This window comes from Drosophila kikkawai, chromosome X (genome assembly GCF_030179895.1).
Source record: "Drosophila kikkawai strain 14028-0561.14 chromosome X, DkikHiC1v2, whole genome shotgun sequence".
Classification (NCBI taxonomy): Eukaryota; Metazoa; Arthropoda; class Insecta; order Diptera; family Drosophilidae; genus Drosophila; species Drosophila kikkawai.
The window spans coordinates 8,004,155-8,026,088 of record NC_091733.1 but is presented as its reverse complement, the minus strand read 5'-3'; the positions used below and the strand labels follow the sequence as shown (position 1 = coordinate 8,026,088).

Below are 21,934 nucleotides of genomic sequence, written 5' to 3'. Positions count from 1 at the left end.
ATTGTGTAATCTCCGGATTTTAACCTCGACTAAAACTTGGTTTTCCCAACTGCTCAAACTTGACTCGGCCTACATGGCGTGTCATAACTCTTGCGTATGGAGTTTTCCTTTGTAAACTTTTGCTGCGCCTAGAAGTCAATAACGATGAGAAGAACCTTCTGCATGAATTTATAAAACGTAATTAATAATTTTTAAATATTTAAAGAAATTTGTAAATAACTATGTTTAAGTAACTTGTATTATTTTCTTGCTCAATGTGAAGGATAGAGTAGGAAGAAAAGTCAATTTTTCCGCTTTGTTCAAACTAATGCCATGAAACTTGCAACTATTGAATTTCAGCTCACCTTCGAGGGAGATCGATCTTTCGCCGATGGAGGAAAAATAAAATGAGTGAGTGTTAATACAAAAGGAAACCGTGTGTGTATTAAAAGTTTAAACAAAAGCGAAGAGGAAAAGAACATAAATACGTTTCTACCCTGTGCTAAAAGATAATGTTGAATTGAAAATCGCTACATATTAAAGATAATGAATTACTTTGAAGAAAATATTGCAAGAAATTAAATAAGGAACTACGGCTGCTAAAAGAAAAAAATCAAACTTTAATTATTATTGAAATTTTTCCGAAATAAATGAAGCAAATTAAATTAACCATTTAAAAAAAAAAATGCAAACCAGAGCAGTGTTCGAAACAAAAGTTAAATTAAATAAAACAACTACATATATTAAAAGATATTATTTTTTTTTTATTATTTTTAAGCATATATATACATAATCCATTTCTTAGCCTGATTTTAAATGAATTTATAGATAATGTTAGCCTTAATCACTAAATTTATATTAAATCTGAATGTTTAATGAAATCATAATGTCTTAAATATCTGCGTTTTACCGACTCGAAGATGACTCCACGGTCGTAAGGATCAAAAGGGATCACCAGAGCCATGCTCTAGCGGCAGGTGATCGTAGGTAGGGTGGGCAACATGTGAGCACAACAACATCTGTGTCTCCGCAAACAAATTAATTTTCTCTCTGTCCTTCTATCCTTTCTCTAAACTGCTGCTTTTCCTCTAACTTCTCTCCTTCAGCGAATTTTGTTTATCACATCTTCCGATTTAGTTCTAGCTTTAATTTTTTTCGCAGCACGCTCAATTTCTGGTCTTGTTAGTAATGATGTGTAGTCCGTGTCCGAGGTCTGGGTCAGCAAGACCACCACCCCCAAAGCCGACGAGCTAGAGCCGGATACATACAGCGTGCCCCAGCAGCTCAGATCCTCCTAAAGCAGACAAACTTCAACGTTGCACACTACACCGGGTTCCGAGTTCCGCCCCGCACGTCTCCCGATCGGAGCGATTCGCCCGCCGCTGCGCTCGCTGCTGCGCTTTAAGCCGAACTAGAGCTTTCGGGAGAGGCGATTAGGAACGACTGGCGGAACTGAAGAAGGCGACGAAAGTGGTGTGGAGCGGCCGACAGCGGCTTCTCTAGCGGGTGGACGCTAGTTTAGGCTAATGTTCGGCGTCCATTAACAGCTGCAAAATTTTTCGGGGCTCGCCCAAGTTGTTTAAGACACAAATTAAATAATAAAAAACGGATAAATCCGCGCAACGTTTGCCTTTACTTGGCTCAAAATTAGGTAGCACCGTAAAAATTTATAACCAATTTGGGCCATACGTCCGCTCGCTCTGAGGTTTCAAAAGGAATAGCTAGAAGCGTCGGCCAGAGCCTCAGCAAATCCCTGGCCCACGCTGGCGTTGTCAGCAAACTCCATTTTGGATAGAGTATCTCTCCGAGAGTTTGCTTAATAGGAGCGATACTCTGACCACTTTGTAACCAGCAACGACCTTAGCGTGCTTTCCCTTAGCCCCATCCTCGAGATATACTTTTAAAGCCTACTTTTAGGCATATATGAATGCATCCTAGAGTTTGGCGCATTGAGAGTATGAAGGGACTTTTAAGCTTTGTCTTAATGCCTAATTACTATGATCCCACTTCTGCCATTCTCTTTTACCCCAGCACTGATAACAAGAAAAGAAGCTAACTTCGGCACGCCGATGTTTGTATACCCTTGCAGATATTATTTCATTACATTTTACCTATACTTATTCAGGCCTGCTCCGGTAATCGAAAACGGCAAGATTTTTTCGTTTTCGTTTTTGAAAACGAGAAATTGGTGCTCCGGTAATCGAAAACGAAAGATTTTGTCGATTTGAAAAACGGGCACCTTTTTCAGATCTTATTTACAAAAGGAAAAAAATAGTTTACTCGGTGGTCTATTGATGTTTATTCCACACCACCACAAGATCATTCTGGCAGGTAGTTATTTTATAAAAAATGTATTTCTGACCCCTCCTCAGATTTGACAACAAAATTTTTGCCGTGTTCAACCAGTTTTCTCGTTTTGGCGATAGGCCGATAAGTTCACCGCAAAAAGTTATCGCCAAAGTTGCCATATTGTTGGTGGAACGAAACAGCCAGTTAAAAATACTTATAAAATATAAATGAATACATTAATAACTTTAAAGGACCGCCAAAATAGTTGTTTATAATTAATGCTATTTAATTTTACTACTTAAATAGTCCAAATTAACCAAATAATTATTTGAGACCACCGGAATTAAAACTGTGAAAAGTGTGGCAGCATCTTAGGTGCCTAGATTTGCTTAACTCGACCATTTTTTGCCTTTTTCTGGCTTAGAAAAAGGGCAATTGTAAATATAGTAGACAGTACTTTACGTTGTTTGCTTATTACCAACAACACAAGTTAGCTGCTTGAGCAGTGAGAAACGATGAGAAAACGAAACATCCGATAGCAGAAATTTGCCGAAAACCGGAGCAGCTAAAAACGAAAACGGTTCGTTTTCGCCCAAAACGAAATCGAAAATTTTTTACGATTACCGGAGCAGGCCTGATTATGTTTACAGTTAGACAGTTACAGTTTTAGATTCCCAGTTTTACATTTTCTGTACATCTATGTACATCGAATGATATAGTCGTCCGATTTTCATGAATTTTGGTATAAATTTTACTACTACAACTATATCTTATAGCTGCCATAGAAACGATCGGGAAATTAATAGGAAAAAATTTATAACTTCGTTGTTTTTCAACGTATTTTCATCTACTCTGAGATATGAGCTTTTTTTATTATTTCAGAATTTTGGTATAAACTTTATGAAAATCGGACAACTATTTGTTTTGTGTGTGTTTTCAGTATTTAAATTTTTAATATAAATATCAAAACCAATCTGCAAGGGTATACAAACTTCGGCGTGCCGAAGTTAGCTTCCTTCTGTTTTTTTCCTAGTTTCCCCCTCATTTACAGCTAGCCTCGTCGATGAGTGAGAAAGATTGGAGAATCCTTCAAATTAATAATGCCTTATACATACATTCTCGCGCAAAACACTAAAGCAAATAAAAAAGTACAAAAAGAAATTACGTAAATGAAATGACTAAACCCATAAGCAAGGCAAGCTGCCAAATTTGTATTTTTCTTTGACCCAATGTGCGGAATTTAAACGAAACAAATTCATTTTAATAAACCAAGTTTTCATTTGTTCTTTCTTTCCTTGCCACGCTTTTAAATTCATGCAATTACTTAAGAATATTTATTTCATAAAATTCATGCTAATAGTAAGGAGGCATTTTTGAATTTTTTTGTATCACTATTTATTATTATAAACGCCAGTGCTGAATTTATGTTTAATTTGTTACGGAACTGCATATTCCCTGGGCAATGCCGGACTAGCTCAGTGGATGCCCAGGGGGGGGGTAGGAACCTATGCCCGCAGTCCGCACAACAAAATACCGATTAATCGGACGTCTCAACAAAACTCCTCACTACATGAAATAACACATCTCTAACAAATAAATGTAAACAAACCAAAAAATGACGACTTTCGCGGAATGGTGGCATAGATGGAGTCGCCACGACGCTCCCGCCCAACCTGTGGTGCCTCCGGTGTGTCTAGGGGCACCACCCATCTCCGGCGGACCGGAGTCTAATCCAGGCGGCTCGACGGCCGGCCCATCTCCCCAGGTAAATACGTTTTACTCACTGTTCATTGCGTTTGCTTTTAATACTATACAAATTTTAGGTACTTAATGCTAACAGTGGCAGAGTACAATAGAGTTCCTAATGGACTCATTCCCGGCGAAACGTCACCCTAGCCCGGGATGCGCTCGCGCCAAGACTGCGGCAGCGGAGAAGAAGCGGCGGTCCGCTTAAGGCAAAAGCCACAACCTGGCAGGAGAGGTACTTGATATTCCCTTTTCTTTTCTACCTATTATCCCTGCTGGAGCTCCAAGAGAAATAAAGGGGATGGGTAAAGACAAATAAATTAACCTAACAAAAACAACAGCACACCGGCTGCCACGAGGCTCGTTGGAAATGGTTTTTTTATCCCTCTCCTCCAGAATATATCCTTTCCAGAACGTCGGCGGTGGGTAAGCTTTTGTATATCATTACACAATTTTCAACAAAAAAATCGCCGTGGCCAGCGATTGATTCACTGCCACGCTGAAAATAAACGTTTATTAAATAAAACGTTTTAAAATCTTTGCACTTTCACCCACGTTCTTCAGGTAATTCCTAGCCGCCCAGGAGATTAGCTGCTTTTACTTCGACTTTTCGTTGCTACTGCCGGCTTCCATGTTGCCTATCCCTCCCTATATAGGCTTCGCCTGTCACCCGAGTTCGCACCTAGAAACCGTTCTTTTTTCGGTGCAACGGCCGAGGCCAAGGGTAAAAACCCTTTCTCTTAATTCCCTTAACCTAAGCCCGTTACCTATTCCCGGTTCGCTCTTTTGAATCCCTGCCCCCCCCTGGTCCTAAAGATCCTGCCTCTATCGATCTATCGATAGTCCTCCAGCCCATTCCGGTTGAAAATGCAACCAATTTTTCCGTTATATGTTCTTTATGTTTTACTTAGGAATGTTGTGTCCGACGGACATATCGGTGATCGGAGGTCACAGGTATCGATAGGTGGGAATGGGTAGCACTGGGAATAGGACTGCCAACTGAGGCCATTTCGGGAAGTGGGTTCATTCACCCGATGAAAGAGAACTCGAAAAAAAAACCTAACGGAGTTCGAGTTCGAATGGCGTGTTGTCGGTTGTCGCTGCCTCCGTTGGTTTTGGAATCCGGAGAGAAAGGAATTCGATCGAGCGCGGGACAGTTCGGCGGTGCGAAAATTTAAAAATTGTGAAGTGGCCTAAGGAGAAATAAAAAACTATATATGTTAATTCCAAGTGGAAAATAATAATCAAGTGGAGCAGTTCTATTTTTGGAGACAACAGGAGGAAGTAGGAACCTGTGAAGCTGGATCGGCGAACCCTCAAGGTGAGTGGTCGAGGACTAGGCAGGACATGTAGAAGATCAAGAAATTTTTTTTTTTTTTGTTTAAAATATAGAAGCCGACCAGGACCAGGTTACAAGGAAGGAACGCCAGGCCAAGAGACGGGCCTGGCGAAATTTTTTTTTGTACTGGAGCATCATTTTTCTATCACCGCATATTTTTTTTATATATGCTGGCGGAGAATAGTGGTGTTGGTGGCCGAATATTTTTGGAGCTGGCGGTACCTCTTGCTTTATGGCCACATAAAATCCTGGTGCCGCATAATTTTTTTTTTTTTTGACCACCCGAACCGCATAATTTGTCACGCCACTGTACATCTGAATCTCGGCGATGCTATAGTGCCGCAGAATTGAAGACCGACAAGCCTGCAACGAGGCGGCAAAGGGAGCCACCAAAGGCTTCAGTCTGAGTTTTTTTTTTTTTTATTTTGTTTTATATTTATTTTTGTTCATCTATTTAATCTCCTTATTTATGTATTTATTGTTATAATTTTTATTTATTTATTTATTTATTCATATTTATTCCCAATTTATTTTATATATTTTATTCATTTTTGGTGTAACGATTCAGGCGAGATGTGGTTGCAAAACTCCGGCGCACGCGGATTTGCACGGCTTCGCTCGTCGGCTATGGTGGTGGTGGTCTTGCCGGAATTTCGCTGTTGCCTTTTACAACCAGTAACTTATTAATATTTGCGTTTAGCGACGAGAAAGGGGGAAGGGAAATCAAATTGTCACAATACATCTACGGACCGGCTACTCTTCTCCCATCACAAAATCGAAAAAATAAATAAAAATGCCCTAATACTTCCGACAATTCATATTCGAATGCGATTGTACCATAACTGCTTTTCTTTCTTACACTTCTTTAGTTTGCTCACCACAAAAAAACATAAAAAAAAAAACAATTCCAACACTAATTTAAACTTTTCACTAACTATAAACTAATTTATATTAATTCATTCGCGTCATGTAAACTTTTACTTTAACTTCCTTTTATATTTATACCCTTGCAGGGTATTATAATTTCAGTCAGAAGTTTGCAACGCAGTGAAGGAGATGTTTCCGACCCTATAAAGTATATATATTCTTGATCAGCATCAACAGCCGAGTCGATCTAGCCATGTCCGTCTGTCCGTCTGTCCGTTTCTACGCAAACTAGTCCCTCAGTTTTAAAGCTATCTGAATGAAACTTTGCATATAGTCTTCTATATACTCTCACTGCTATATATGTCGGAACGGGCCGGATCGGACGACTATATCATATAGCTGCCATACAAATGTTCGATAAATTTTTAGAAAAAAAAATTATATCTTGGCTGTTTTCCAATATTTTTGCATCATTTTAGCTTTTATATCATATATTATCTTATATTATATTATCATTTTTTAGATATAGCCATTCTATATTATTCCAGAATTTTGGTAAAAATTTTATGAAAATCGGATTACTATATCATATAGCTTCCATAGGAACGATCGGGAAATTAATAGGAAAAAAATATAACTTCGTTGTTTTTCAACGTATTTTCATCTACTTTGATATATGAGCTTTTGTTATTAATTCAGAATTTTGGTTTAAATTTTATGAAAATCGGTGGACTATATCTTATAGCTGCCATAGGAACGATCGGGAAATTAATAGAAATAATTATAACTTCGTTGTTTTTCAACGTATTTTCATCTACTTTGATATATGAGCTTTTGTTATTAATTCAGAATTTTGGTTTAAATTTTATGAAAATCGGTGGACTATATCTTATAGCTGCCATAGGAACGATCGGGAAATTAATAGAAATAATTATAACTTCGTTGTTTTTCAACGTATTTTCATCTACTTTGAGATATGAGCTTTTGATATTATTTCAGAATTTTAGTATAAGTTTTATGAAAATCGAACAACTATATCATATAGCTGCCATAGAAGCGATCGGTAGATGTAAAGCTCGGAATTTAAAACTTTAACTGTCAACTGTAAACATAAGTATAGGTAAAATGTAATAAAACTCTGTTTTGTGTGTGTTTTCAGCATTTAAGTCTATAATACAAACATCAAAAACAATCTGCAAGGGTATAAAAACTTCGGCGTGCCGAAGTTAGCTTCCTTTCTTGTTGTTCATCTATTTAATCTCCTTATTTATGTATTTATTGTTATAATTTTTATTTATTTATTTATTCCCCATTTATTTTATATATTTTATTCATTTTTGGTGTAACGATTCAGGCGAGATGTTGTTGCAAAACTCCGGCGCACGCGGATTTGCACGGCTTCGCTCGTCGGCTATGGTGGTGCACAGTGGTTCGGCTTGTATGGAGCTGCGGCCATAATTACTTCTAGATGCGCTATCGCTATGAAACTTTCACCAAAAATCTAGAAAAATGTTTTAAGTATATCCACAAAAAATTGGCCATATTGCTCGACTATATCATATAGCTGCCATAGAAACAATCTGTTAAAAATCAACATTTAGTATGAAAAACTTTTTTGTTTTTCAAAATATCTTAACCAATTTTACAGATTATATGTTTGGTACAGGTTTATATATTCCTACCAACTTTGGTTAAAATCAGATCTCTATATCGTATAGCTCCCATACAAAATTTTTATTAAATTATTTTTTTTCCAAGACCTAACTTTAATTTTTAAGTTTTTGTTCTCTTAATGAGAACGTTAGTGAAATATAAGTGCCCAAAAGTAAAAAAAAAATATTCACTTATACACTGCGCGTCACCAGATTAGCGCCCCCCTTGGTACTCGCGTTTGAAGTAAAATATTATCAAAACTATTAAAGATTGAACTGTACAATTATTATCCAATATAATTCGATTAATTCTCTAAATAAAAACATATATTAGAACGCAGTTGGTATTTGCATAGAATTGTATTAAATTAAAAACTAAAGAAACACGTTTATTTGGAAGAAAAAACTGCGTCATCAGATTAGCGCCACCTACATTAACTTAACTTTTTTTGATAAAGTTCTTACAAAATACTATCTTTAACAATTTTATGATTAAGTTTAATCATTTTTAAGGAAATTTAATAATGGGTTGCCCCTCCCTTATTTACAAGGACTTCACAAACTCGATTGGGGAGAGAGTCATACAAGTTTTTGAAATATTCCAACGTTATTGTTGACCAGGCCTGTTTTATACTGTGAATTAAATCCTCCTTGGTAGCATATTGCTTGCCACCCTCGTACACCTTCCTAGCTAACCATCCTCAGACGTTTTCTATTATGTTCAGGTCTGGGGAGTATGGGGGCCACTCCAGGACACTGACATTTTCCTTTTGATTCCATAGTTTTACGGACCGGGCTCTGTGGATTGGGGCTTAGTCGTGCTGAAAATGCTATTTCAGATTTCGAAATAAGTTTTTAAAAACGGGAAATGCTGTTTTTAGAACGCAATTGTAATTTTCCGCGTTCATCTTTGGGGTTAAAAACTGCACTTCGCAGTTGCCATAATAGGATATGGCTCCCCATACCATTACTCCTCCAACCCGACTATGTAAGCGATCCAGATGATGCTCTTCCTTGCGTAAATAGTGGAAATAATAATTATATCCGTCAGGACCCTCTATGTTACATTTTTTTCGTCTGAAAATACGACGTTATGCCTCTCATTGGATCATGTCATATGCGTGTGAGCAAACTTTAGGCGGATTTCTGTTCGCACTTGGTTAAGGGGTGGTTTTTTTTTAGTTTTAGCTTCTTTAAAGGGTCAGCTTTCTTGATCACCTTTAAAAAAGTCGATTTTATTGTCTTAACACAAGTTTTTTCTATTATTTTGGCGGTAGAGTCGTGGGAGTTACACGCCTCTCGAAGTATAGCACTGCGATCTGCGGAACTAATAACACTGTTATTACCTCCTTTGTAATTTTTTCCATAGCTTTTCTTATTTTGAAGAAAATTTGCAATGGTTTTGCGATGTCTTCTCGTTTTTTCGACGATTTTGTGAAGAGAAAGTCCACATTCATTAAACGCTTCGATTTTCGATTTTTCCTCCGAAGATAAGATTGTTCCTCTGCCCATATTGTATGTCAAATTGAAGAAAAATGTTTAATTTAACAGCAAAAAAAAAAATAGTTGCTGTGCTCAGCAAGTTAAGAAAGATGTTTAAATTTATATTTTGGGGGCGCTAATCTGATGACGCAGTTTTTTCTTCCAAATAAACGTGTTTCTTTAGTTTTTAATTTAATACAATTCTATGCAAATACCAACTGCGTTCTAATATATGTTTTTATTTAGAGAATTAATCGAATTATATTGGATAATAATTGTACAGTTCAATCTTTAATAGTTTTGATAATATTTTACTTCAAACGCGAGCACCAAGGGGGGCGCTAATCTGGTGACGCGCAGTGTATATTGTGTGTTTAATTTGTTCAGCAACAATCGTACGCAGCTTAAGGGGGGGGTAAGGTTAATTGGGTGCAAAACTCACTACTTTTCAAAAAAATGTTGTGACGAAACGGCTAAAATTAGCTTAATGAATTAAATACCATATAATAACACAACATTTGAACAATTTTTTTTTTAATTTTTGTATTAAAAAATATTTTCATGCTTACGAGTAATAGCGAATCTCCTGAGCCCCCACAAAAAAAGTTTATTTTCGGTGTACATCCTATCCTAACTGTCCACAAAAACATCCGATATCAAAAAAATATATTGTATTCACTAAAGGATACGTGCCCCGAGGTACTCAGATGACGTTTTTATTTTTAACATTTTTTTCCGATTTTTTATCAACCCGGATTATTGGCGCTGGCATAATTTGACCTTGAAACAAGAAAGGAAGCTAACTTCGGCACGCCGAAGTTTGTATACCCTTGCAGATTGGTTTTCATATTTATATCATAAATTATAATGCCGAAAACAGACACTAAACAGAGTTTGATAACATTTTACCTATACCTATTATGTTTACAGTTTGACAGTTACAGTTTTACATTCCCAGCTTTATATATTTTATACATTTACCGATCGCTTCTATGGCAGCTATAAGATATAGTTGTCCGATTTTTATGAAATTTATACCAAAATTCTATAATAATAAGTGAAGCTCATATCTCAGAGTAGATGAAAATACGTTGAAAACAACGAAGTTATAATTTTTTCTATTACTTTCCCTATCTTTCCTATGGCAGCTATAAGATATAGTCATCCGACTTTCATGAAATTTTTACCAAAATTCTGGAATAATAAAAAAAGGCTATATCCCAAAAATGATGCAATAATATTGAAAAACGGCCAAGTTATAATTTTTTTTCTAAAAATTTTTCGAACATTTGTATGGCAGCTATATGATATAGTCGTCCGATCCGGCCCGTTCCGACATATATAGCAGTGAGAGTATATAGAAGACTATATGCAAAGTTTCATTCAGATAGCTTTAAAACTGAGGGACTAGTTTGCGTAGAAACGGACAGACGGACATTTGGCATTTATATTTTTGAAGATAATCCAATCTTTACACTCACCCTTGGTGCAAATCCATCGGCGAAAGCGCTTCCGACGAGGCTAGCTGCAGAGGAGGGGGGGGGGGGGGGGGGGGGGGGGGGGGGGGGAAATCGAAAAAAGAAATAAAAATGCCCTAATACTTCCGACAATTCATATTCGAATGCGATTGTACCACAACTGCTTTTCTTTCTTACACTTCTTTAGTTTGCTCACCACAAAAAAAAACATAAAAAAACAATTCCAACACTAATTTAAACTTTTCACTAACTATAAACTAATTTATATTAATTCATTCGCGTCATGTAAACTTTTACTTTAACTTCCTTTTATATTTTTTTGTTGTTGTTGATCCGCGTTCCCGGCAAACATTCTTTCTCGCTTAATCGAGCGGTACCTTCAAACTAACTGCTCTAGAAATGGGGAGCGGGATGCAAAAATAGGCTACAGAACAAAAAAGAGTCGCCGCTTGACGCTGCTCATCCCGCGCTATGTCTTGCGGCTACTTCCCTATCCTAGGTTGCCATCACATGTTCCAAAATCAAAAGCTGAATATTAAAACGCCCAGTCGGACTTTTCGGGAGGACGCGAACAGGGGAGGATGAAATTCTTGTGCAAATGGGAGGGCTTTTTTCGAACGAAAATTCCCTTTGGGGATTTTTATTTTTAATGCGACGATTGATAATAAAACCGCATGTAATTCTTCGCAATTACCTTAGGATTTGCTTTTAAACTAGGTAAAACTCCTGAATGATCCCAATATATTTATTTTGTATAAAACAATTAAAAAGTTTTAAAAAAATTCTTATTTGAAAACGCAAAGAATAATTGAAAAGTTTTATTATTTATTGTATTAAGAAATGTTCAAAGTAAATAAAAAATTATTTTTGCCTCGATACGAGGGCTGTTCAAAGAGTAATGACACGTGTCATTTGAAGTACTTCAAAGTTGGTGGTGGAAAAAAAAGGTGTCGTCACGGCGGCCACGATTCCGGGTCTCCGGAGCGTCTCAAATGAAAAAAAAAAAAAAAAACGGGGTTATAATCAGTATAGATGTCATTCTCGGGTGACAGTGGACAATAATTTTGTAATTTTTTTTTGACAAAGTGGCGGCCATTAAAAAAAATTCAATTTCGGCCTTATTTTATGTAGTTTAGTTAAAAAAAAAATAGTATACATTTTTTTAAAATTATAATCTCCTGTCACCCGAGAATGGTGACAATTCTGCGTAGATTCCACTTTGTTTCATGAAAATCGGTTCAGTTGAGCTGGAGATATCATGGCCGCCAGTTCGAAAAACGTTGTTTCGAGATAACCGCGTTTGAAGTTTGAAGTAATTTTAAAACAAGAAAGGAAGCTAACTTCGGCACGCCGAAGTTTGTATACCCTTGCAGATATTATTTCATTAAATTTTACCTATACTTATTATGTTGAGAGTTTGACAGTTACAGTTTTACATTCCCAGTTTTACATTTTCCCTACATCTACCGATCGGTTTATATGGCAGCTATATGATATAGTTGTCCGATTTTCATAAAATTTATGCCAAAATTCTGAACTAATAAAATAAGCTTATATCTCAGAGTAGATAAAAATCGTTTGAAAAACAACGAAGTTATAATTTTTTTTCTATTAATTTCCTGCTCGTTCCTATGGCAGCTATATGATATAGACGTCCGATTTTCATAAAATTTTTACCAAAATTCAGAAATAATATAAAATGGTCATATGTTAAAAATAGTGCACATATGTTGGAAAACAGCTAAGTTATAATTTTTTTTCTAAAAACTTATCGAACATTTGTATGGCAGCTATATGGTATAGTCGTCCGATCCGGCCCGTTCCGACATATATAGCAGTGAGAGTATATAGAAGACTATATGCAAAGTTTCATTCAGATTAGAGGTTTACGCCGATGGTTAAAGGCATCGGCGGCGGCGTAGAGGTCAAAATGACTCGGCGGCGGCGGCGTAGTAGTCAGAAAGAACCGGCGGCGGCGGCGCGTCAAATAAGGCAAAAAGGCCATTTTAATGAGTTATTTATTTTTTTTTAAGTTTTATAAAGAACAATGACACTGAAGGCCGCGCTGAAGCTGCGCCGATGCCGCACCAGCGGCGCGCCGCGGCGCGCCGTTATTTTCATAATTTGGCGGCGGCGCGTCAAATAAGGCAAAAATCGGCGGCGGCGGCGGCGTGGCGCGGCGGCGTATATGTCTAATTCAGATAGCTTTAAAACTGAGGGACTAGTTTGCGTAGAAACGGACAGACGGACAGACAGACAGACGGACAGACAGACAGACGGACAGACAGACAGACGGACAGACGGACAGACGGACATGGCTAGATCGACTCGGCTGTTGATGCTGATCAAGAATATATATACTTTATAGGGTCGGAAACGTCTCCTTCACTGCGTTGCAAACTTCTGACTGAAATTATAATACCCTGCAAGGGTATAAATATGTAAAATATACATAAATAACTAAATGACGTATAAAATGGTGTTTGGGGTGCATACCGATTGAAAAAATTATATGCATGTGTTCCAAACAGCCACCTATGTTATTTTTGTAACAATTTAACTTTAAGAAAAATGAATTTACTCGTATATGGCTGTTGCGATTATGCAAATTAGCGAAAACAAGTGGTGGTCACACCAAAGTGCAACAAAGATCGCGATGCAGCCCTACTATTTCTGCGGCGTCATTTGTGATTGTGTTTTGTGGAAGTGAATTTTAAAAAAAGGTATGTATTTAACTAAAACTATATATTATTATAAGTTTAATATGACCTAGAGCTAATCTAATATATGCCTTAAACATTAACAATCACTAGTAGTTATTTCAATACTGTATTCAACACTTGTTATTGTGTTTTCGTTTTTTATCCTTACATATGTATATGCAAATGTGTGTCCGTGGATGTCTCAATTATGTCGATGTATGCGTCGGCGTCTAGAGGCGTGATCACATGTTTTCCTTTCTTCAGAAAAAAAGGGTTGATTGTTTTTTATTTTTAATCGGAAATGGAGTGAATTAGAGGCACGAGAACTATTTCATTACTTTCGTGTGGCAGGTGTAAATATTTAAATGAAATTTCAGCAATTGGATGAGTTTCAATTTCTTCGTCAACATTGGCGTCCACTAAAAGTATTCCTATCGCCGAACTCTGCATTGGTAGGCTGAAAAAATCTCGCTTGTTTGCAAATCGCTGTCCCCTTACACAAATAACATCGTTTTCAGTTCGAAACTCTAATATTTTCAAAGGAATTCCAGATTTTAGGCAACACACATTATCGGGCATTTTTGTCGATAATGTAAATTCTGGAAAATTATATTTTGTAATTTTTCCGTGCCTGTCTCGCTTTTCTCCAAGTAACCTAGTTTGGGGAGACGGAATCGGCGAGGAAAATTTTTTTACAAGCTGTTCCAAAATTTTATTCGGCTTCCTAAGATTTCTTTTGACTTTTTGTAAAAAATTTTCGAACTTATAGGCAGTAAACTCGGTTAAGTGCCCTTGTTCTCGAACGCAATCTGTTAAATGAAGAACGTTGTGTACATTGTAGGTCAACGATTCAGGCGGATAGACAACTGTAAATTGGCTAACAAAATAATCTAGCATTTCACCTGCCATACCTAAGAAATGAGCATATTTTTTGTCTAATAACAATCTGTATGCACAGGTAAAAACTAAAAAGTGCCTGTAACACTCCTCTGAAACAAATTGTTTCAGAATTACCATACCTGTGTATACGGCAACCTGCCTAAACTCTATTGCCTTCCACCTTGGAAATTCTTCCAAAGATCTGGGCGTCCTACCAAACTCAACAGGCAGAAATGGCTTCAGGCCTAAAATGTTTTCTGAAATTTCTCCTAGCCGGTACTTGTTTACCTTAAACCCAAGTGTTTTCCCTTCAAATATATATTTTAACATTTTTTTGCAAACACCTAAATCTAACAGGTGCATTCGGTCTAAAGGAAATCCTGCGATCATATCAATATCTAATTGTTCTATAGTATAGAATCTATACCTAAAGAAACCTGCTCCTTAAAAAGGGGCTGGTGATGGTTTGGATAAACCCTATTTCGGAAGTCGCTGTTTGACATTAATGTACCTACTTTATTTGTAAATACTGTGACATTGTTGACCCTTTTCCCTACCTGAGTACACTTCATGCAACCGTTCAATGCGTTTGTCCCAAGGGTTCCGCACATGAATGCTCGGGCTGGGGCGTCACAAACAAAAGAATTGACCCTAACTTTGACCTGCTTTGAACCTATATGAAGAGGACTGATAGCCAGTCTTGAAATTTCGGCAATAAAATCGTGAAGATAATTATTCACATTGGCCGGCTTTGAACTACCTGAATATGATCCTATTAGAAACACTTCAGAATTTTTCAAGTTTTTAAAAAATCCCAGAATAGGCCAAACACATGTTAATGAACTTTTAAACAGAGGTAACCCATCGACATTAATATCTAATATTAATTCGCTTCCATCGATTAGGTGTTCCTCCATAGAAATAAGGTATGGTTCTATACCAATATGTGCATAAGTTCCAGGAGTCACTGTTTGAATTATAGCCTTTTTATTTCCTGATTTCAAAAGACCCTTAGCAGAAATCGGAACATTAATATTTTCTGATTTTAAAATAATTAAGAGCTGCCCCAGTTGACTTCTAGTAACATTGCACTGCCTGTGCCACCTTATTAATTTAGTTCTTAATGTCGAACTAGGACGACTATCGGACAAAGTTGACTCTCCTATGAGTGCTTCTTCTGGAATATTTTCCATAAAATTTGAATCTTCCCATTGTTCCTGAATCTCTGAATCGTTATTAATCTCTTCATAATTAATTGCATTACCCCCTGTACTATCATGGCTGATTCTCTCTAAACTTCCACTTGCCTGTTCAAAACCTTCCAACGCAGCTACCTCCATTCGCACTCTTTGGGCGTTACGCCTTAAATTTCTTTTCGATAAACCACTCATTCTGTAACACTTTTTAAACAACACTTTTTTCACGTCCGCACACAACACGTAATTTATCACAACTGAATGCATTTGCATGCAAGCTTCGAGTTTTATAGGATTTTACTCTATATCCGAAACTACCCGTATAGCCGAAACTACCTGTATATCCTTCTACCTTTCTGGGTTTGACGTGTACATTTACATATATCCGCTGCTTTGCGTTTTTTACCTATCCTTCAAACTAACCTGTTAATGATATCATGTACACCTTGCGTATACCTTAGATTTTAATGAACCTACCTGATTACCTATTTAATATTTATATTCATTTATATATATATAAGATATGGACCGCTCATTTTCTTTGGAGGCTCATGAGGCATGCCCTGGTTGCGAGAAGCATGCACTTTCAAAAGGTCTATTTTTAGCGGAACTTCAGGAAATGAAAAGTGAGTAAATCTTAAAAAACAAATATATGTACCTTTGGACTAATAATTTGTTTTATTTCTATTTTTAAACACTTTTTTTCTAGAGGAAATGGCGGAATTAAAGGGTGAGTTAACTTTTAAAAACATATATATTTAAGAACAACATTTTTAATATATATATCCTCTTTTTTTTAGAAACAATCGAAGTAATGGAGAGAACCTCGACGGCTGTGAGTGTTAGAATGCTTTCGCATTTAGAGGGTATCCGAAGCCACCTGGTGGACTGGAGTTCCCCCTCAAGACCGAGGAGGAAATGGGCCATATCAACAACAAAATCAGGGAGACTCCATCGAACTACGTAAGTATAATAATATAATTAGTCTGTTTCAAATTTTTTAAAAATATTTACTTTTAGATCGAGGCTTTTAAGAAAATGGTGGGACCCGAAGGATTGGAGAAAAATATAGAGCGTTTTTTTTGCCAAGGAGCTAATAATGCAAATGAATTACTCAGGAGGTCCTGACAAAGTTGACTTGTCAGCATATCCACATTTAAACGACGCTTTGTTTGGTACGTCTTAATATGAATTTATTAATTATATTTGTTTATAAATGTTTTTTTTTGTAATTTTTAGAATCTTCTCGTTCGGAGGGCCGCAGTTTTGGCGATTATATCAAGACTGTACGCGAGGCATTCTCCAAGGCTAAACAACGCGTTTATAAGGCCACTTCGAAGGCCAAAAAAATGAAGACCTCAGAATAAGTTTCCGTTTTACTTTTATTTTTATTTCTACTTTTCCTATTTTTAAGCTTTAATTTAGTTTTAATATGAAGTCAGTTCCTTATTTATAATCAAAAACAACGCGTCCTTATTAAATTATAATTAGGAAAAAAAGTTTTTTAATGATTTATTTTATTTATTTTAGTACCCTCTGGGGAGGAAGAATTTCTGCCAAAATCAAATTTTTTATACTCTTTGGGGAGGAAGAATTTCTTCCAAAATCAAATTACACGAATTACCCCGGCCGCCCATGTATTAAAGCGAATTAGACTTTTACAGAAAAGGGTAGGACTCCCTCCTCCCGTTTCTCGGAGAAAATAGTCCTAGGGGCTCTTCGGGTCTCTTGCGCCGGCGCGCCAATGCTGTGGCCGCTTGGCGGTAAGCCGTAGCGTCGTTTTAGGCGGTCCGCTAATTCCGCTATTCCTCCTCTTCTTGCCCAATTTGTGTCCGCCGCAACCAAAGGGAAAATTCGCTTTTTATAAAGCGCCGGGCCCTATATAAATTTTCACATTTTAATAACGAGTCACTTTTTTTTTCTTCACAGAAAAACTCACCCTGGGGGAACTCAGCGCTTGATTGAAATATGAGTATTAACCCGTTTGCCTTCTTTTAATTCTGTATCTCGGCCAGCGCCAATGCACAAAAAACAACCAATATGTTCCACTCGCGAAAACTTGATTATTTGCTTTATTAAATTTTCACCCGAGATGGATCTAGTCCGCTCTGCCGCCAAGAATTAAATGCAAGCGAATTCCGCCTCGAATCCAGCGGGATCCCTCTCACTTACTCTCCCCCTCCTTCGGGTCGCAGCCGATCGCTGACATTTACCCCCCGTTAGAGGTGGATTTCGCCAGTTAGCTCCGCTCTGCACCTTTCCCTCTGCCACGATTGGAGCTGCGCTAATACTCCCTAGATGGCGCCAGGAAAGTATCTTTGAGGTTGGCTCTGCATCAGGCGTTACATTGGTTAAATTTTCTTGTTGTGCCCCAACTTATTTTTTCTTGTGAATTTATAATTTTTTGTTCTTTGGTTTGTGTATCGGCTTCCCCTCGAAAATTCGTGCCCCTTCTGAGCGCTCAAACGGGTAGGTCAAGTATTTTGTTGATGTCGAGGAAAATGTAACGTACTATTCTTATTGCGAACAGATACAAAACAGGAAAAAGGGAGTTAGGCGGTTCAACGGAGACCAAACTATTGCATTGTACTTTTTGTAAAAAAAAATTATGATTGTAATTAAAAGTAAGGTTTAAAATGTGAATATGGAATAGTCCTTTTTTTCTGGGATGGAAGAAGGGATCTATGGCGTGAGGTGATTGTGTGAATCATAATAGGGGCAGCTGCATGAAGAATTTCTGCTGGCAGTCTGCAAAGGCAAGGGTGGGCAAGGCAGATGAGCTCCACAACATCCAGGAGTCTGAAAGGAGTCTGACCGTTTAAAAAGAATGTGGCGTTAATGAATGTTTCGTCCAGTTTCGAAGTTGTGCAAGTGTTAGTGTTGTGCAACGTCTCGTCTTAGTCTAGGGCGGGATGTTTAAAAAAATAAATTTTATCTGTTACGTGTGTCAGTGGGCCGGGCCAAGAACCAATGCCTGAGAGAGATCTAGCCGAGGCATGGCCCAAGCCGATGGCGGCACATGCCTTGTTGACCTTGATCTTGTTGGGTCATAACAGGAAATAAATAATTTTATAATTTTATTCCTGTAACCAGTGCCTTCAGAAGGGCGAGAGTTGTTTAATTTCCGAATGATTATATGCACGTACTCTCTCTCTACTAGTTGCTCTAGTAAGTGAAAAAGGTCATCCATTTTCATTAAGTCCAGACTTAATAGCTACATTAAATGCAAGACTAATTGCATTGAAGCCTTTTTTATACCCTTGCAGGGTATTATAATTTCAGTCAGAAGTTTGCAACGCAGTGAAGGAGACGTTTCTGACCCTATAAAGTATATATATTCTTGATCAGCATCAACAGCCGAGTCGATCTAGCCATGTCCGTCTGTCCGTCTGTCCGTTTCTACGCAAACTAGTCCCTCAGTTTTAAAGCTATCTGAATGAAACTTTGCATATAGTCTTCTATATACTTTCAGTGCTATATATGTCGGAACGGGCGAGGTCGGACGACTATATCATATAGCTGCCATACAAATGTTCGATATATTTTTAGAAAAAATATTATAACTTTGCTGTTTTTCAACATTTTTGCACCATTTTTTAGATGTGGCCATTTTATTATTATTTTAAAATTTCGGTAAATGATATAGCTGCCATAGGAACGATCGGGAAATTAATAGAAATAAAATTATAGCTTCGTTGCTTTTCAACGCATTTTTATTTACTCCGAGACATAAGCTTTTTTTATTATTCTTGAATTTTGGTATACATTTTATGAAAATCGGACAACTATATCATATAGCTGCCATAGAAGCGATCGGTAAATGTATAAAATATGTAAAGCTGGGAATGTAAAACTGTAACTGTCAAAGTGTAAACATAAGTATAGGTAAAATGTAATGAAACTCTGTTTTGTGAGTGTTTTCAGCATTTAAATCTATAATATAAACATCGAAACCAATCTGCAAGGGTATACAAACTTCGGCGTGCCGAAGTTAGCTACCTTTCTTGTTCCATTAGAATTTAATAGAAAGCCCCGTTCACTTGATGATCTCGAACGTTTTAAGGCAACCGAATTTCGAACATTTCTCTTATATACTGGACCTGTTGTATTAAAAGACATTTTAAATTCTGTTCAATACAACCAGTTTGTACTGTTTAGCTTGGTAATAAGAATTCTTCTTAACACGTATTTATCAAAATGAACTTGCTTTTGCGTTGCTGAATAATTTTGTAAAGAAATGCCGGAACGATATTCGTTTCCACGGTAACTTTTAACTACCACTGTCTCACACATGAAAGCAAACAATGCTTAGAATTTGGCCCTTTGCAGACAATTGGTGCATTTCCCTTCGAAAACTTTCTCGGACAGTTGAAAAAAATGGTTAAAAGTCTGATTATGTCATTGAACAGGTGTACAATCGTTTTGGTGAGCGTAGTAAATTAAATGTGATTTCCAAGGAAAAAAATATTAAAAGTGGTCCTAAAAAAAATTTCATTCAATCATTTAAATTTTAATTTACAAGATGCGAATAGCTTTTATTATGATAAGACAAGTGGCGCCTATAAAATCTTCAAAATACTTGCTATTAATGGGAAATAAATTATGCATAATATTATGCATATGCATTATGCATAAAAAATTATGCATTTTTTAGATAGCTCTAGACATATTTACATTCTCCTCATTAATTAACAGAAAATGAACTACGAAAATTTATTTAACACTGAGGAACAGAAGGAGCAGAGTCAGGAACTTACGATCCTACACCCGCCTGCTGAGGGTCAAAAGCACACTGGTAAGAAATTATGCAAGTTGTTTGTAATAATCGAACAATTTTTTATTTTTACAGAAATTATGAACTTGTTGGGGCGTCTTTTGACAGAGGTTACTTCATTGAGAAGTGAAGTGGCCTCTATTAAGGCAAAGGTGTGCGGGGAAACTCATAAGCCAAAATGTATTATGCCGCAGGACGCCATGAAAACTCTAGAGGACCTAAAGAGTTTTGAGCGCACCCTCAACAATTCCAACATTTTATTAATTATTATTTACTTATAATAATTAATTACCACCGCTTTTATGAACAAATTCACATCGGAAGACGCTGACTTCGACAGAAACAAAAGCCAGAACGTTATAGATCTTACCAGAGAAAATGTGGCCTTTATATCCCACCAAACTTGATGCAATTAAATATAAATTACTCATTTCCGAAGAAGTAATATTTAATCTGATTCGGTTCAATTATTATCTTCAACAATAACTGTAAGGGTAAAACAAATACACAAATTAAGTAAATACCCGTTTTGCATACATTTCCCAAAATCTAGTAGTCGTAATATATAACAAAACCAAGTGTATGCATTATAAGTACATATGTATGTACAAGTTAACTAACTCAGCCGGGCAACGGCAATGACCGTCCGCCTGAAAGCTTGCTCCGGCCAAACTGCTGACACAGCGTCTGGCCGGAAGCTCATGCATAGCCGGCAAGCACTGCCCATTGGAGTGGCCGCTATGATATTCACTTTTGTTAGCTTTTAAGTTCAGTTCTGATTTTATATTCATACAATAAAGAGCTGCTGCTCGATTTATCATACTCCGACTACCGTCGTTAAAGATTTATCATTTGAAAACTTTCTGAGTCTCTAGGCCAGTAGTTAAAGAAGGGTAGTCCCCCTTCCACCGTAATCTTCATCACTTGTTTGGGAGATTCATCAGCCAACCGGCTAATGACCATCGCAGCGGACACGTCCCCTGCGCCCTGTGGGTCATCTGCTGTAACTTACCTTGGAGAAGCCTTAGGCCAACCGGCCTGCAACAGAGCGGCGAATATTATCACCCGCTCCCGATCTATATCTGCAACTGCGAGGGACCGTCTGAGGAATCTCTATTACCGTCGGCAATACTCAGTTGAGAAATAATATTTACTAATTGGCGCCCACGTTAAATTACCCATCTAAGTCGGGAAAATCATGTAAGTGAGCACTTCTGTTCTAAATATTTTCCGGCATCTGCATTAGCAAAATATTTAAATACGCTATATTTTCTGCAACTCTGTATTAGAGTTTCGTGTTAACATTTTTATAAATAAACATACTCACTAATTGCTTGACAATTTAATTGGTGTTATCACAGGTGATATTATTAATGTTTATCATTGTTTGCATTTTTTAAATTTGTTCAATAAATATCTTGGTGCCGAATATTATCGCCAATATAACTACCTGACGACATATCTAATACCCAGGAAATAAATTAATTAATTGTGCATTTATTGAAATATTTTTTGTCGGTTTGTCGGATACTATCTCATTTAAATTTGTGC

At 37.0% G+C, this 21,934-nt stretch overlaps 1 protein-coding gene and 1 long non-coding RNA gene across 2 annotated transcripts; both read left to right on the top strand.

Moving 5' to 3' along the window:
- The first annotated feature begins 3,866 nt into the window (after nucleotides 1–3,866).
- Nucleotides 3,867–6,292, top strand: LOC138929122 (uncharacterized). The gene is made up of 3 exons (XR_011445561.1): nucleotides 3,867–4,033; nucleotides 4,092–5,335; nucleotides 5,407–6,292. It is a non-coding gene; the product is annotated as an uncharacterized lncRNA (long non-coding RNA).
- A 9,815-nt stretch (nucleotides 6,293–16,107) lies between these two features.
- LOC108074672 (uncharacterized) lies at nucleotides 16,108–17,071 on the top strand. Its single transcript, XM_041775096.2, has 5 exons — nucleotides 16,108–16,235; nucleotides 16,319–16,339; nucleotides 16,410–16,572; nucleotides 16,630–16,784; nucleotides 16,849–17,071. The coding sequence occupies exons 1-4, from the start codon at nucleotides 16,133–16,135 to the stop codon at nucleotides 16,679–16,681; spliced, it is 339 nt and encodes a 112-aa protein (XP_041631030.1). The 5' UTR covers nucleotides 16,108–16,132; the 3' UTR covers nucleotides 16,682–16,784; nucleotides 16,849–17,071.
- Nucleotides 17,072–21,934: the final 4,863 nt, after the last annotated feature.